Source organism: Schistocerca americana, chromosome 2 (assembly GCF_021461395.2).
Source record: "Schistocerca americana isolate TAMUIC-IGC-003095 chromosome 2, iqSchAmer2.1, whole genome shotgun sequence".
In the NCBI taxonomy this organism is placed as follows: domain Eukaryota; kingdom Metazoa; phylum Arthropoda; class Insecta; order Orthoptera; family Acrididae; genus Schistocerca; species Schistocerca americana.
Genome location: NC_060120.1, coordinates 841,495,357 through 841,512,285, shown reverse-complemented (window position 1 = coordinate 841,512,285; position 16,929 = coordinate 841,495,357). Strand labels below are relative to the sequence as shown.

The 16,929-nt window shown below is 43.2% G+C and overlaps 1 protein-coding gene across 3 annotated transcripts in view; it reads left to right on the top strand.

The window, feature by feature from the left end:
• LOC124595590 overlaps positions 1–16,929 on the top strand; it is a 477,082-nt gene that overhangs the window by 182,543 nt on the left and 277,610 nt on the right. For 2 of the 3 annotated variants that reach the window (XM_047134384.1, XM_047134387.1), the window contains one exon: positions 4,323–4,395. The exons of the other annotated variant lie outside the window; for it this stretch is intronic. In XM_047134384.1, the coding sequence (XP_046990340.1) occupies positions 4,323–4,395 (73 nt within the window). The remainder of the gene's footprint in view (positions 1–4,322; positions 4,396–16,929) is intronic. 3 annotated transcript variants of the gene reach the window in all.

Sequence of the window (16,929 nt, the reverse complement as noted above, 5' to 3'; positions counted from 1 at the left end):
TACTAGAACTGACATGTCATTACATTTTCACGCAGTTTGGGTGCATAGATCCTGAGAAATCAGTATCCAGAACAACCACCTCTGGCCGTAACAAAGGCCTTGATACGCCTGGACATTGAGTCAAACAGAGCTTGGATGGCATGTACAGATACAGCTGCCCATGCAACTTCAACACGATACCACAGTTCATCAAGAGTAGTGACTGGCTTATTGTGACGAGCCATTTGCTCGGCCCCATTGACCAGACTTTTCAATTCGTGAGAGATCTGGAGAATGTGCTGGCTAGGGCAGCAGTCGAACATTTTCTGTATCCAGAAAGGCCCGTACAGGACCTGCAACATGCGGTCTTCGATTACCCTGCCGAAATGTAGGGTTTCCCAGGGATCGAGTGGAGGGTAGAGACACGGGTAGTAACACATCTCAAATGTAACGTCCACTGTTCAAAGTGCCGTCAATGCGAACAAGAGGTGACCGAGACGTGTAACCAATGGCACCCCATACCATCACGCCGGGTGATTCGCCAGTATGGCGATGACGAATACACACTTCCGATGTGCGATCACCGCGATGTCGCCAAACACGGATGCAACCATCATGATGCTGTAAACAGAACCAGGATTCATCCGAAAAACAGACATTTTGCCACTCGTGCACCCAAGTTCGTCGTTCAGCACACCATCGCAGGCGCTCCTGTCTGTGATACAGCGTCAAGGGTAACTGCAGCCATGGTTTCTGAGCTGATAGTCCATGCTGCTGCAAACGTCGTCGAACTGTTCGTGCTGATGGTAGTTGCCTTGCAAACGTCCCTATCTGTTGGCTCAGGAATCGAGACGTGACTGCACGATCCGTTACAGCCATTTGGATAAGATGCCTGTCATCTCGACTGCTAGTGATACGGGGCCGTTGGAATCCAGCACTGCGTTCCGTATCACCCTCCTGAACCCACCGATTCCATATTCTGCTAACAGTCATTAGATCTCGACCAACGCGAGCAACAATCTCGTGATACGATAAACCGCAATCGCGATAGGCCACAATCCGACTTTTATCAAAGTCGGAAACGTGATGGTACGCATTTCTCCTCCTTACGCGAGGCAGCACAACAACGTTTCACCAGGCAACGCCTGTCAACTGCTGTTTGTGTATGAGAAATCGGTTGGAAACTTTCCTCATGTCAGCACGCTGTAGGTGTCGCCACCGGCGCCAACCTTGTGTGAATACTCTGAGAAGCTAATCATTTGCATAAAACACCATCTTCTTCCTGTCGGTTAAATTTCGCGTCTGTAGCACGTCATCTACGTGATGCAGCAATTTTAATTGCTAATATCGTGTCTGGTCTCCTTTTGCACGGCGTAGTGCAGCAACGCAACACGGCATGGACTGACCAAGTCTTTGGAAGTCCCTTGCAGAAATACTGACCCAAGCTGCCTCTATAGCCGTCCATAATTGCAAATGCGTTGCCGATGCACGATTTTGCGGGCGAACTGACGTCTCCATTACGTCCCATAAATGATCGATGAGATTCATTTCGTGAGATGTGAGCGGCCAGATCATTCGCTCGAACTGTCCAGAATGTTCTTCAAACCAACCGCTAACAATATTTGTCTGGTGACATGGGGCATTGTCATCCATAAAAATTCCATCGTTGTTTGGAAACGTGCTTATGGAATACCGTCTCAGTTATGTGACTGGATTTGCGATTTCCTTTCAGAGGGGTCACAGTTCGTAGTAACTGATGGAAAGTCATCGAGTAAAACAGAAGTGATTTCTGGCGTTCCCCAAGGTAGTGTTATAAGGCCTTTGGTGTTCCTTATCTACATAAACGATTTTGGAGACAATGTGAGCAGCCGTCTTAGGTTGTTTGCAGATGACGCTGTCGTTTATCGACTAATGAAGTCGTCAGAAGATCAAAACAAACTGCAAAACGATTTAGAAAAGATATCTGAATGGTGCGAAAAGTGGCAGTTGACTCTAAATAACTAAAAGTGTGATGTCATCCACATGAGTGCTAAAAGGAACTCAATCTTCGGTTACACGATAAATTAGTCTAATCCAAAAGCCGTAAATTCAACTACATACCTAAGTATTACAATTACGAACAACTTAAATTCGACAGAACACATAGAAAATGTTGTGGGGAAGGTTAACCAAAGACTGCGTTTAATTGGCAGGACACTTAGAAAATGTAACAGACCTACTAAGGAGACTGCCTACACTACGCTTGTCCGTCCTCTTTTAGAATACTGCTGCGTGGTGTGGGATCCCTACTAAATAGGACTGACGGAGTACATCGAAAAAGTTCAAAGAAAGGCAGCACGTTTTGTATTATCGCGAAATATGGGAGAGAGTGTCACAGAAATGATACAGGATTTGGGCTGGCGCTTTTCGTTGCGACGGAACCTTCTCACGAAATTCCTATCACCAACTTTCTCCTCCGAATGCGAAAATATTTTGTTGACGCCGACCTACATAGGGAGGAACGATCACCACGATAAAATAAGGGAAATCAGAGCTCGTACGGAAAGATATAGATGTTCATTCTTACCGCGCGCTATACGAGATTGGAATAATAGAGAATTGCGAAGGTGGTTCGATGAACCCTCTGCCAGGCACTCAAATGTGATTTACAGAGCATCCATGTAGATGTAGAAGTCTATGAATGGCTGAAAACGGTCTCCAGGTAGCTGAAAATAACCTTTTCCAATCAGTGATCCGTTCATTTGAAGCATGAGACCCAGGACAGCCCACCCCGTTATGCAGCCACCACCAACTTACACAGTGCCTTGGTGACAACTTGGGCCCATAGTTTCGTGGGGTCTGCGTCACACTCGAACCCTACTTTCAGTTGCTATTAGCTGAAATCGGGACTCATCTGACCAGATCACGGTGTTCCAGTCGTCCAGGGTCCAACCGATGTGGTCACAACCCAGGAGAGGCGCTGCAGGCGATGTCGTGTGTTAGCAAAGGCACTCGTGTCGGTCGTCTGCTGCCACATCCCGTTAACGCCAGATTTCTCCGCACTGCCCTAACGGTTACCTGCGTCGTACGTTGCACATTGGTTTCTAGAGTTATTTCACGCAGTGTTGCTTGTCTGTTAGCACTGATAACTCTGTGCTGACGCCGCTACCCTCGATCGTTAAGTGAAGGCCGTCGGCCACTGCGTTGACTGTGGCGTCGCAATACCTGAAATTGGTATTCTGGGTACACGCTTGACACTGTGGATCACGGAATATTGAATTCCCTAACGACTTCCTAGCTCCAACTACCACTACGCATTCAAATTCTGCCATAATCACATCAGAAACCTTTTCACATGAGTCACCTGGGTAGAAATGAGAGCTCCCCCAATGCACTGTCCTTTTATACCTTGTGTACGCAATACTGCCGCCTCTGCATATGAGCGTATCGCAATCACATGACTTTAGTTACTTCAATGTATTTGACGTAGAGCAAACAGGGGTATTACACTGTTATCAGAATTTCTTGACGTCATAGTTCCTTCAGACAGGCCAACGAAGACTTGTTACTGTGCTCTGCAGTTGCGTGTACCACAACTACATTGTATTTGCATTTGGAAGAGGAGCCGTACAAAAGAAAAGGGGACGTACTTGGATGAAGCGGTAGATCTCACGGCGAGATGCTAAAAGCGCCCACCAAAATCTGTTATGGGAGCTGCAAGTCGAAGTCGTATGAAAATTAATTGTGTATGGATGAGAGTACATTTCAGTGTGTTCAAAAATGGCCCTGAGCACTATGGGACTTAACTTCTGAGGGCATCAGTCCCCTAGAACTTAGAACTACTTAAACCTAACTAACCTAAGGACATCACACACATCCATGCCCGAGGCAGGATTCGAACCTGCGACCGTGGCGGTCGCGCGGTTCCAGACTGTAGCGCCTAGGACCGCTCAGCCACCCCGGTGCTCAAGAAAGTGGCTCCTCATTAGGAAGCAGAATACTCACCTCAGAAATGCTATATCCACAAAGAGACAGACTTACCGTAACGCTCCTATTTCTTGCAGCAGGAGAAAGGTACTCTGGTTTACAGTATAGCATTGTTAATACTGCTGAACACACTGACGAAAATAATACCAAAATGTGTAAAGGTATTTATAAAGCACTGAAAGAGGAATATCTGAATGCAAATAACTGTTTAGTAGATACTGTAACCATTAAGAAATATTTTTATTTCTACGAAACTTGTAGATTTTCTCCTTTATAACTTCGGGGGAGTACATCCTGGCCGTACTTCACGGTGAATGTCCTCCTCAATTTTTTTTTTTGTAGCTCTTGCTTCTTCTTATTCTGTTTTTATATTACAGATGCCGAAAGTTATACCGTGCTACATCTGCCTCGTACAATTCTATCAGTTCCGTTGTAGATGCGACGCACCACGTAAGTTTCTAAGCCATCTTAATAAACATCAAATGTCAGCCAGCTGCAACGATGCTAGCGCTCCAAGCGATTACATTTGTCCATGCTGTAAACAAGAGGCGAACGCCTTCTTTGATCAGATCTGAGGGGAGGCACTAGATTTTATCAAAGAAAATTTGACCAAGGCCTAACTTTGACAAAGTTTCTTATTACACCACCAAATTTTATTTTATCAATAAACTTTGTCAAAGAGAAATTGTTAGTGTAACACCGCCGGTATCAGAAAGTGATGAGCTATTGTTCCCAGTTTCGAACGCGACAGGAACTAACAGCAGTGGAATACTAAAGAGACATTATTGTAGTGAGTCATGGTTACAAAATATTGTGACGAATTATTTATAGATGACGAGGACCTATCAGAGGCCAAGCACGGGGAATATCAGTGCGTGTTCGGGAGCAATGTAGAACCATGCGCGGAAGTATACAGGGATGGGTAGGAATACTCTGAAAAGCCTGTAATGATGTTGCAGCGGAAGTTGTGCGATACAAGTTAAGAAAGTAATTCGATATGGTGCGCTGTTTTCGAGTTATTTAGCACTGAAGGCAGCGTACTAAAAGAAAGAAAAAACGTAGATGTAGATGTCAAGAAGCACACTCTCCAGTAGGAGCAATGTTTGGTGTTGCGTGTATAATGGTTACACTCAACAGACGGCGCTCCAGTGGGTGCATCAAAAACTCTCGGATTCGAATATTGTGTCAAAATTTAAAAGGAATCGGAGATTTGTGATTTTAAACTAACGGAGATTACATTTTCATTTACAGAGATATTTTGACAATACTGACCAAGCTAGGTGCAAGATGTCTGTCTTCGTACTGAACAATAGAAACATTACTCAAAGTTTATGTTTGTCATTTACAAAGATAAAACCCCTCAGATACAAAATTCGTAGACCTGCAACCCTGGAAAACCATCGAGCACTTGTTAATCAAACCCGGGAAAACTTGCTGGCAGATTAAAACTGTGTGCCGGGCCGAAACTCGAACTCGGGGCCTTTCGCGGGCAAATGCTCTACCACCAGAGCTACCCAGCCGACCCACGACCTGTCTTCACAGCTTTACTGCCGCCAGTATTTCGTCTCTTACCTTACAAATTTCACAGAAGTCCTCCTGCGAACGTTCGGGAATTGCACTTCTGTCAGCAAGTTTCACATCAGCGCACACTCCGCTGCAGAGTAAAAATTTCGTTCTGGATACCCACGGGAATATAGATTTGAGAATTTACCGATGGGGACTCACTTTTTGTAATCCAAACAACAAAACGGAGGTGGATTTTAACGTGTGTATGATTATGTTGCTTGTTTGACAGTCGGTTTGTCCCTGATGAAAACAGTAGTGGATTTTGTAGAAAGCACTTATTTTTATGCATAATTAACAAGTACACCGAGAACATGTAATCTGCACAAGGATGGGCTAGGTAATCGGTTTTGGCCGTATTCAGGTATCCATTCCAGCATTCGTCTCAAGTGGTTCAGAGAAACCACAAAAAAAACGAAGTTATGGCGGCCAGACCGAAGTTCGAGCCCCGCTCCCACAGAACATAAGAACAACTATTTTAGTTGCACTTCGTTCCATTCTGCTGCACGCGCTAGCATTGCTTTGCACTGAAAACGACCCCCGTAAGACCTTCATCAGACAGTAATGCGGGATCCCCGCATTTTTCCTACCGCTAATAGAATGCGGGCTCACTTATGAGCTTTATTATGAGGTCGCTCATTTGCCTAACTGCACTGTCCCGTTTACGCAGTCATAATCAACCCTCAGGAATCTATTTCAACATATTTTGCTTGAGTTACTTCCCGGACGATGCTGGGGGATTCACAGTGTTGGTCTGTTTCCAAGAGACAGCAGACAAAGTTCGGAGTAATTTGGGGGGCGGGGGGTGGGGAAAATGAAACTGGTCCGAGAAGCACTTTCGGAATTTTGTGACAGTTCGAGCTAACTAGCAAGGAGATCGTTTGAAACTAATCTGAACGCAAATATCTATCACTCAAGGGAAAGAAAAAGAAGAAAAATATTACGGACACTTCGTTACGCTATTCAAATGGGAGCTAAAAAGAATAAATATCATAGCACTGGCACCCTATCAAATTTTGTGTTGTACACAAGTCAAAGCTTCCGATCGAAGCGTGAGCCCTCAGCTCTGTCGGTAGTATGTGAATAAAGTGGTACTGAGACATTTTGATTCCTGGTTATGTGAATAAAGTGGTACTGCGACATTTGGATTCCTGGATATTTTCTCTATTTCTTCGGAAGGCGCTGTTGCGGTCTGTCCAGGTCTGTGAACTCACGGAAGACCCGCCAGCATGCATCAGAAAGTCCTCGTCAGTGTGTTCAACATCTCATATAAGAATATTATAAATGAGATGGTTTGGGTTGCTTCGGAGTGAAACTTAACGGGTAGCGCTAACTGTATAAATGGAAACGGATGGGAGAAACATGTAAAGATATGACTGTAGGAAAAGTCGATACCGCTCTGTACTCCTTCCTTCGAGCCAAATTCTGATCTACGCAAACATAAATGTCTAATGCCTCACGAGACTCGTGCTAAAAATGGAATTTTTCCCCTGAACACTTGCCCATCTGGAGCTCTCGCTTCAGTCAGTGACCTTCATTGCTGGCCAAGCCCTTCATATACTACACATTTGGAGGAAATCAGTGATGACAAGTTGACGCGGCCCCCTTGTAAGTGTACTTAAAAGCGATAAAGCCTGCCCTTAGTTTCCCTGGATATTGTCTTAGAAAACAATAAATGTCGTTAAAATTTTTTTCTTTAATTTTTGAGTTGTGGCATCTTGCCGCCACTGAGATTCAAAATTTGGTTGCGGCTCTCATGGTCTAGTAGTTTGGAGCCCCACCAGGCAGCACTGTTGCAATGAATAATCTTACTGTGAAGCAACAGTACTCTTTCTTTACAGCAGTGGAACGCATAATCAATTATTTCTTCATCGCATCCTACGAACTAATGATTCAGTCCGGTCAAAGAGCAGAATTTCCCTTTGTTTCTATGTCTTTTCCGATTAGCTGAGGAAGTCAAAACGAAAGGAAATGCCTGCCTGGCTGTAGCTCAGTATATTTCGGATACTTTTGCAAACTGTCCATTTCCCATTGAATCATTTCTGTATCTCATGGAACTGACGCAGATGGCAGAAATGGGTCCCGGCGTAGATCAGGGATACAGTTGATTGAACGAAGACTTATAAGTACTTTCGTGATTAAGAGAAGACTTAGATGCGTGTTCATTTGTGGAGCTGTGGACGGAATATTTCTCATCTCGAAACCAACCCTGATGTACTTACAGGAAGCCTGTGTTATATATCTGTATTCTGGATAGTAAACCCCTACCTCTGGTGTTTAATGCTACGTGGTGTTAGGCAGTTTGACTACAAAGCTGCTAAGACCTGGTTATTCGCTTTCGTACTCTACATCGTTGGTGGTAACGGAAACTACTGAAGTATTCGTAAAACGCAGTGTGGAGAACTTCCGGCATTCGGTGCTTATATAGTACAGTTAAAGATATTTTATTATGTACGAAGAGGAAAGTGATAACAGGGTCAATATTTATGTGAAATCAGTTGTATAGGAACTATTTTAGTGTCCACGGAAAAGAAAGGGTCTTCTCATGGGAAAGAACTCTCAGATGCAAAAATGTTATACATGGCCGTTCACTTTAAGTTTGGTCTCAGCTACCACAGAAGATATGAATGAGGAAATATAAATCGCAGATATGCCTCCTTGTATAGCTTAACGCGCAGTGCGCTAGCTCGCAAGACAGGGAATTGAGACAGACGCGCGGCGGATTATTGACCGCTCATCTCCTATGAGATTTCAAGAGGTTTTCCACGATCATTTACACAAATGAAAGGCTGGACGCCAGTATCTGTCTCACAACTGAAGGATGGAAAGACCCCACGGCCAGATTACGTTGCAGCAGAACTTCTGACGACTGACACAGCCACTGATCTTCTTCCCCCTATTTTGATAAAGATCTAGGACTTGCAGAGCGCACCGCAGGAGTGAAGAGAGAGACTTTGCGTCAAATTGACCAAAAAGGAGACATCACCAACTGCCACTATTGGAGGGGAATCACCTTGATTACAATTCTAAGCAAAGTGTTGTCGCGGATAATCCTTATTAGAATCAATGAGAAGCCGGTTTTAGAAGTAAGGTTCTTTGTACACATCAAACACGCTGTAATGTCCCCATAGAAAATACCCTCTACCACGCACCAATTAATCATTTTCAGTCAAACCATCCACATTCATTCGCTTTGGAAAAGTTACCTGATCTGATTTTCTCGTAATATATGCGGCGACAGCTCGACGACGCCAAAGTATTTTCTAGTGCGTTTATTCTTTGAAATAACAGAGATGCATATATGCATTCTCCATGGTTGTTAGAGTGGTAACTAGGACAGCGTCTGGAGTATCTGTTGTGCGATTGACGTGTTTCTGAGAGATACATATTCTGCTTTTCTTCTCGCTAACATTTGTGCCGCTAGCGGTTTGTTTGAAGAGAAAGAGACTGTAAAAGGAAAATAATTAAGGCGTGGAATCACCGGAGATCTGGACATGTAATGGAGATGGATTTAATACACGATTTCCTCCATAAATAAGGTTTGTGACTTTTTTGTTCTGGAGTGAATGAACGAATGAGTTTTTTCTGAATCATTTGATGATCACGTTGGCCCTGTAATTAGTGGGGAAGTTTCAGCTGTGTCGAAGAGAGCCTGCAAACACTGAGTCTGTGTTAAATCGTCCAAAAAGGCTTCGTACACATCTGGAATTCGCAATCTTTCGTAAAAGGAACAAATTGTCCACACGATTGATTCTCCCGACTGACTACAGTGTTTAACGGTAATAATAAATTTAAAGATCTCTTACAGCAAGCCAGCCGCTGATTACCAAGAAGAAGGACTCCACCAAAGTTTCTATTTGGCTGATTTCACGTGATGAAAAATTATATTAAAAACTGTACATAGATAAAGGAGAGAAAGAGAGAGAGCGAATGAAAACAGAGGTAATACTAATAATCCTCCATTAGTCTAATTTTTCGCCTGCCTTATCACGGATCAGCCAAGAACGGGGAGGGCCTTACTTCACTGTATAGACTTATGTGTGAAGGTGAAGGGATCTTAAAGGCAACAGATACACGTCTATACAGACAAGACAATACACAGAGATAGAGGCTAGCTGCATTCATCATCTATTCTTAGATAAAGAGACGGCAACTGATTATCCGAACATTTAAAAATGTTAAAACGCTTAGAGTCATTATCGAACAATCAACGGAATTCATCACTAGTCTTTTTGTAGGCTTTGAAAAGGCCTTCGAATCTATTAGAAAGATTATCTGCAGTGACTGTGTTGCTCAGAAGTACGATCAAGACGCACTGCGGCGACTCCAGCTATTATGAAATACATTAAATGTATTCACATTTGCGATTATGGATAACCACCAGCTGTAGAATGGAATGGCAACGAAAATTTGTGCCGAACCGGGACTCGAACCCAGATTTCCCGCTTATCGCGATCGGTCGTCTTACCATTTGGCTATCCGAGCACGCCTCAAGGCTAAATCCATATGTGGAAATCTTTGAAACAGTATACGATACCAGACAAGGTAGCGAAAGTAATGCGAGATACTGACTATAACCACACACATGCCGTATCGTCGACGAGGGTAAAGCTGCGGAACACTGTCTGGAGTTTGCCAAGGATGTGTTTTTTTTTCCAAATACGTTTTTACTGATGCTGGATTGAGTGATGTGGAAAGTGGTGGAGAATAATAGGAGAAGGATTCAATAGGGACTGACCGAGCGGATGGAAGACCTTGCTTTTGTCTATGACATCTGCTCCCTCTACGAGAACCATGTTGACATCGCAGTATCTTGAAAACGAAGCCAAGATTGGTGATCTGAAAGTGAATGCCGCCAAGAAGATAATGAAAGTCAATATGACAGATACGAAAAAGCTAGGAGTGAGCAATGGGGGCCTTCAAAGGGAGCCGGCCGGGGTGGCCGAGAGGTTCTAGGCGCTACAGTCTGGAATCGCGCGACCGCTACGGTCGCAGGTTCGAATCCTGCCTCGGGCATGGATGTGTGTGATGTCCTTAGGTTAGTTAGGTTTAAGTAGTTCTAAGTTCTAGGGGACTGATGACCTCAGAAGGTAAGTCCCATAGTGCTCAGAGCCATTTGAACCAACCTTCAAAGGCTAAATGACTTCACATATGACTGAATTTTCTCGTGTTGAGAAATTAGAAGGAACGATCTGGATTTTTTTTTTTTTTTTTTTTTTTTTTTTTTTGTAAAAACTTCCTAAAGTGAAGATCACACAAATATTTCTTTATTTACAAACAACTGGCTTACACAGTATTTGCTGTTATCTTCAAGTCTTCAAAAATTTATGTTATATAATGTGTTCATTTTGAGTTGGACATCTACATAACAACATGGCGTGAGGTCCAACTCAAATTGAACACATTTTATAATAAAAAATTTTTAAGACATGAAGACGACGGCAGAGTCTGTCTAAACCAATTACACTACTGGCATTTAAAATTGCTACACCAAAAAGAAATGCGGATGATAAACGGGTATTCATTGGACAAATATGTTATACTAGAACTGACATGTGATTACATTTCCACGCAAATTTGGGTGCATAGATCCTGACAAATCAGTACCCAGAACAACCACCTCTGGCCGTAATAACGGCCTTCATACACCTGTGCATTGAGTCAAACAGAGCTTGGATGGCGTGTACAGGTACAGCTGCCCATCCAGTTTCAACACCATACCACAGTTCATCAAGAGTAGTGACTGGCGTATTGTGACGACCCAGTTGCTCGGACACCATTGACCAGACGTTTTCAATTGGTGAGAGATCTGGAGAATGTGCTGGCCAGGGCAGCAGTCGAACATTCTCTGTATCCAGAAAGGCCAGTACAGGACCTGCAACATGCGGTCGTGAATTATCCTGCTGAAATGTAGGGTTTCGGAGGGATCGAATGAAGGGTAGAGCCACGGGTCGTAACACATCTGAAATGTAGCGTCCATTGTTCGAAGTGCCGTCAATGCGAACAAGAGGTGACCGAGACGTGTAACCAATGGCACCCCATACCATCACGCCGAGTGATACGCCAGTATGGCGATGGCGAATACGCGCTCCCAACGTACGTTCACCGCGATGTCGCCAAACACGGATGCGCCCATCATGAAACTGTAAACAGACTCTGTATTCATCCGAAAAAATTACGTTTTGCCATTCGTGCACCCAGGTTCGTCGTTGAGTACACAATCGCAGGCGCTCCTGTCTGTGATACAGCGTCAAGGGTAACCGCAGACACGGTCTCCGAGCTGATAGTCCATGCTGATCCAAACGTCGTCGAACTGTTCGTGCTGATGGTTGTTGTCTTGCAAACGTCCCCATCTGTTGACTCAGGGATCGAGACGTGGCTGCACGATCTGTTACAGCCATGCGGATAAGATGCCTGTCATCTCGACTGCTAGTGATACGAGGCCGTTGGGATCCAGCACAGCGTTCCGTATTACCCTCCTGAACCCACCTATTCCATGTTCTGCTAACAGTCATTGGATCTCGAGCAACACGAGCAGCAATGTCGCGGTACGATAAACCGCAATCGCGATAGGCTACAACCCGACCTTTATCAAAGTCGGAAACGTGATGGTACGCAATTCTCCTACTTACACGAGGTATCACAACAACGTTTCACCAGGCAACGTCGGTAAACTGCTGTTTGTGTATGAGAAATCGGTTGGAAACTTTCGTCATGTCAGCACGTTGTAGTGTCGCCTCCGGCGCCAACCTTGTGTGAATGCTCTGAAATGCTAATCATTTGCATATCACAGCATCTTCTTCCTGGCGGTTTAATTTCGCGTCTGTAATACGTCATCTTCGTGGTGTAGCAATTTTCATGGCCAGTAGTGTATTTCGAAACAAAGAAATATTTATGCGTTTTTGCCATCAGGAAGTTTTTACCGCGTTTACATATCGTGGGGCTGTAGTTACTGAAGACGGAGGGGCAGCTGTCGATTTCAGAGCAAGAATCCGAAAAGCAAATGGAGCCTTTACCCGGCCCTGTTCAATATGGGGGCAAGGGAGGTTTCCATAACAAAAACGAGTATTCAGAACAAATATGAAAGCAGTGCTGCTATACGCATATGAAGTTTGGAAGGTTACCTAGACAGTCACCAAGAGCTTGCAAGTCTTCCTCAATAGATGTCTTAGTAAATTTCTTAAAATCTTTTGGCCAAATGTGTTATGATATTCAACGAAGACCTTTCGAATCGAATGAGAGGAGATCCTAACTCCCATCCAAAACAAGAGAAGGAAGTGGAGGTGAATCTGATACACCCTCCGAAAAAGCCAGGATGCTGTAGAGAGACAAGATCTCTGTTAGAACCCACAGGGAAAAGAAAAAGAGGAGACCAAGGACATTATGGAGGAGAACAGTGGAGGAGGTGGACAAGGAGGAGAGGAAAAAGTTGGTAAAGTTGAAGAACCTCGTCGGAAATAGAGTGCGCTGGCGGAAACCTGCATAAGAGCAAAAGGAAATTAGTAAGTAAATTAGTAAGTACGTGTATATGAAGTATTTTAACATATACACAGAAAAGAGAGGGTCTGTCTTGTCATGGGAAAAAGCAGTCCGATGCAAAACTCATATACATGGCCATTCGCTCTGAGTTTGGTCCAAGCTATCACGTAAGGTATAAATGGAGGAAAATAACTATACTTCGGAGATTTATCTCCTTTTACAGCTTAACAAGATGTGCGCTAGATCGTAAGACAGCGAGTTGAGATAGACTTGCGGCAAATTAACGACTGTTCACCGGCAATGCCGTTCAGAAATGACGTTTGTATTAAGTTGTTTTCCACGATCGTTTGGGCTAAAACAACGCAGGACCCCGATTTCTGCCTCACAAAAAACGATATACATACAGGTAAAATACGACAACGTACAGAATGAAGCTTACGCGATTAGAGATGGCGTAACAGCTCCCCTCCCCTCAGCTGAGATTAACTCACGGCTGTGACGACGGGCAGGCATCCGACTACCAAGTGAAAGTAAAAATAACTTTGTCAAACCATGAAATCGGCGGAATAAACACCAAGAAAGACAGAAAAAGACAATATAATTCGTGGAGGAAATAAAATTTTAGAGGCGTCAAAATGTTCTGAGGTAATGAGAACAGGAGTTACAGAGAAGTGAAGACATGCGCGGAAAAACGAGCTAACCCTCAAATGTGAAAGTTTAGAGATATGTGTTGCCATCTGCTGCTGGGTACGGGAACCATCAAAATTCACATCTTCTCATCACTAAATATCACAGGGATGAGGCCAATGTCGGTTCTGAAGTTTAAGCCCGTTATTCCGAGCATTTGCCCAATAAAATGCCAAATTGCGAAGGGATCACATTTCAATGGTTATACGAAGAAGACCAGTAATATCCAAGTAACCAATAAAGCGATAAACATATGAAGCTGAAAGAGACATATTTTGTCATTGTTAGATGAAGTTAATAGTCGACCACACCGTTATTTCACCTGAGAGTGAGGGAACTTTGGTGGCGAAACCTGAGTCGGCGCGTAACTACGATTGATGGTATATGCACAATCGACCTGAAAGCTTTAACGGTACGATGCGCTTCTCATAGTCCCCACTATACTTGTTTGTCTGTAACGTCACCGCGTGCTTCCGATAACGGGCAAGTGCAGTAATATCGTACATCAGTAGCACATAGCCACATCAACGCTATTCGAAAAGATGGATATAGTCAAAAATTGGGTGGAGGAAACACTGTTCCGTGCGCTTCAATGCTACGGCATGAAATATCTGTGTATTAGGATTTCCAAAACTTCTACTAATTTATTTTACTCGATTACTATTTTACAGATGAGGTAAGTATTAGAAAACAAATAAATCGTAGCTCGAACAGTCCACGGGTATACTGCCGGTGCACACCTGACGATGGCGACATGTCTGATCGCCGAAATATTGTGCCCGCTGGACACTATGAACCGGCAGTACACCCGTGGACTGTTCGAGCAACAAATACGCCGGGAGAAACTGAAGAATCACAAATGAATCGTAGATACCCTCGTTTGTGTATGGCAGTAGTGTTGTAGGGGAATGGTAATCTGCGTACTGCCAACAGCACTATTCAATCGGTCGTAGGAAGGGCACTGTTCTGCTGTCTTAACCTGAATGTTGAACCACTCAGAATAAACGGTTCCTGAAATAAACGATTTTCTATTTTTTACTTCTTTAATTTTCTGTAAAATAATTGGACTAACAGAGGCTGAAAAAATGAGACTCACTCAGTTTAAAGATACACAGAATCACAATATTAACTTAAACAGACAAATAATAGAAAACGTAGTCCGTCCACTGTTCGCTGCTTTCTTCTGAAAGTGATACATGATTTAATGCTACAAAAAAATCTCCAGTATTCTCCTACTGATTCCAATTTTTTTGTAACTCTGCTAAAAAATCATTTTGTACTCAGTATTAGGAAAACAGTCTTAATCGCGATTTTTTATTTATTTAGTGCCGACCGGTTTCAGCCCATCGCAGGAGACTGTCACACCTCGGTAGACGTGAAGATGTCCTGAAGATGGCCCCTGCGATGGGCTGAAACCGGTCGACACTAAATGAATAAAAAAATCGCTATTAAGACTGTTTTCTTAATACTGAGTTAATTTATAGCAATCGCTGTTTCTGCACAACCATGTTGCCCAAACATCTAATCATTTTGTAATCGAGAATCATACCACTATTTGGGTACTACGAATAGTCTGTGCTAAAGGATGAAAGCAAAGGTTAAAGAAGTATTGCACTTCATTGATACCGCACTTCGTAAAATACTTCCTTACTGGGGACGTTACCATTCTCTAATACAAGAGATATGTGACGACAACAGCGAGAAACTACCATACATACCAAATGGGGCCAGTTTTACATACCGCATGATACATACCAGACGGGACCAGTCTTACAAACTGCATATACATGCGAACCATCTAATAGGCCATGCTATATGGTTACAGATACAGTTTCCCCCAGCAATGATGTACCGAATCTTATGCCATGTGGTTGTTGCTCGTGTCTATCGACATTGTTATTAAGATAGCACTGTTCACTTTTCCCATTTTCTATAACAATGCAGTACTTTAAATCAATAGAAATTTCACGAATAAAAATATTCGTTTTCATGTAAAAAATTTTAGCACTGCTGCACTGTGTGGCGTCCCTGCTCTCCACCCGCGTGCTGATATCGTCGACGCCGTAGAGCTGCTACTGCCGCAGCTCTCGCCGTGGAGTTGAGACACGATTCGCGATGACGTAGGTCCCCGTTGGTGAACGGGAGGCAGAAATGCGAACTCGTACGATGGATGCTTCTTCTGATTTAAGATTGAATGATGCATTGCCCGGATATGCAGTAGTTGTTAAATCTTATATCATCCGCATCGTACACACCACCAATTGCGAGGAAACATTGTAATTATCAGTCTTCTCGTACGTTGATGGCTCGTTGCTATGGAGCTGCTGAACCTGTATGAAGCGAGATCCACAGATACTCTTTGATCACGTCTGAGTGAACCTACGCCGTAATGTTAAAAAAATATGTTCGAAAGTTCTCTTTTCAATTAATGAAGTAGGTATTTTGATATTCTGATTAACTTGTGCTTTCTAAACAGTCGTTGGTTAACTATCATTGATTAAATCATTAACAATGTAGTCCACGCTTGCTGTTTCACTTGGAACGAACAGTTTATTGTTCCTTGGCCACTAAATACTTCACAACTTTCGCACCACACGCACACGCAGTTGGTTGGTAAAGTCAGTTCTATTAAAATTAAGTTTCTTGACAATTACGACAACTTGATTCTTCAGCGTAATTGTATTATCTTCATGAAGTCGTGTAATTGTGTCCTACTCGAGACTAATTGAGTGTAGTTCTTTGATATACTATCCACTCTTCTTTTAGATCCAACTATTTGAAAGTCAAGTCCGAAATTCACTAGTTTCGTCAATAAAGTTCAATTAACCCGTTATTCACGGTTAAACGCGTCTATCAGTTCCTGTCTCTGCTTACAAAATCAGTTTCCGAAGTTCTTGAATAACTTCGCGCAAGAAACACTTCTGAACGCAAAACAATCTCGTCGCGTTCCGTACTCTCAATAACTAACACAAGAATTGTTCTCGCACGTCTTTACAGGACGAGAGCCAGCAAGCGACTTCTGTGAAAGAGTATTGTAGGCGCATTGAATTTCTTCGTTGTGCTTACAACTCTCTTCCACATAAAAGTTCTCTGACTAACATCACCTTGGCCTTAGCTTTCAAGATATTAATTGCAATTATCACTTGGATATTTGTCTATTAATTAAATCTGAGATTTCTTCCTCCTCTTTTCATAACAAAACTCTCAGTGATCTATAGTGTTATCAAAACTTCTTGGTGTTAGCTTATGGGCAAA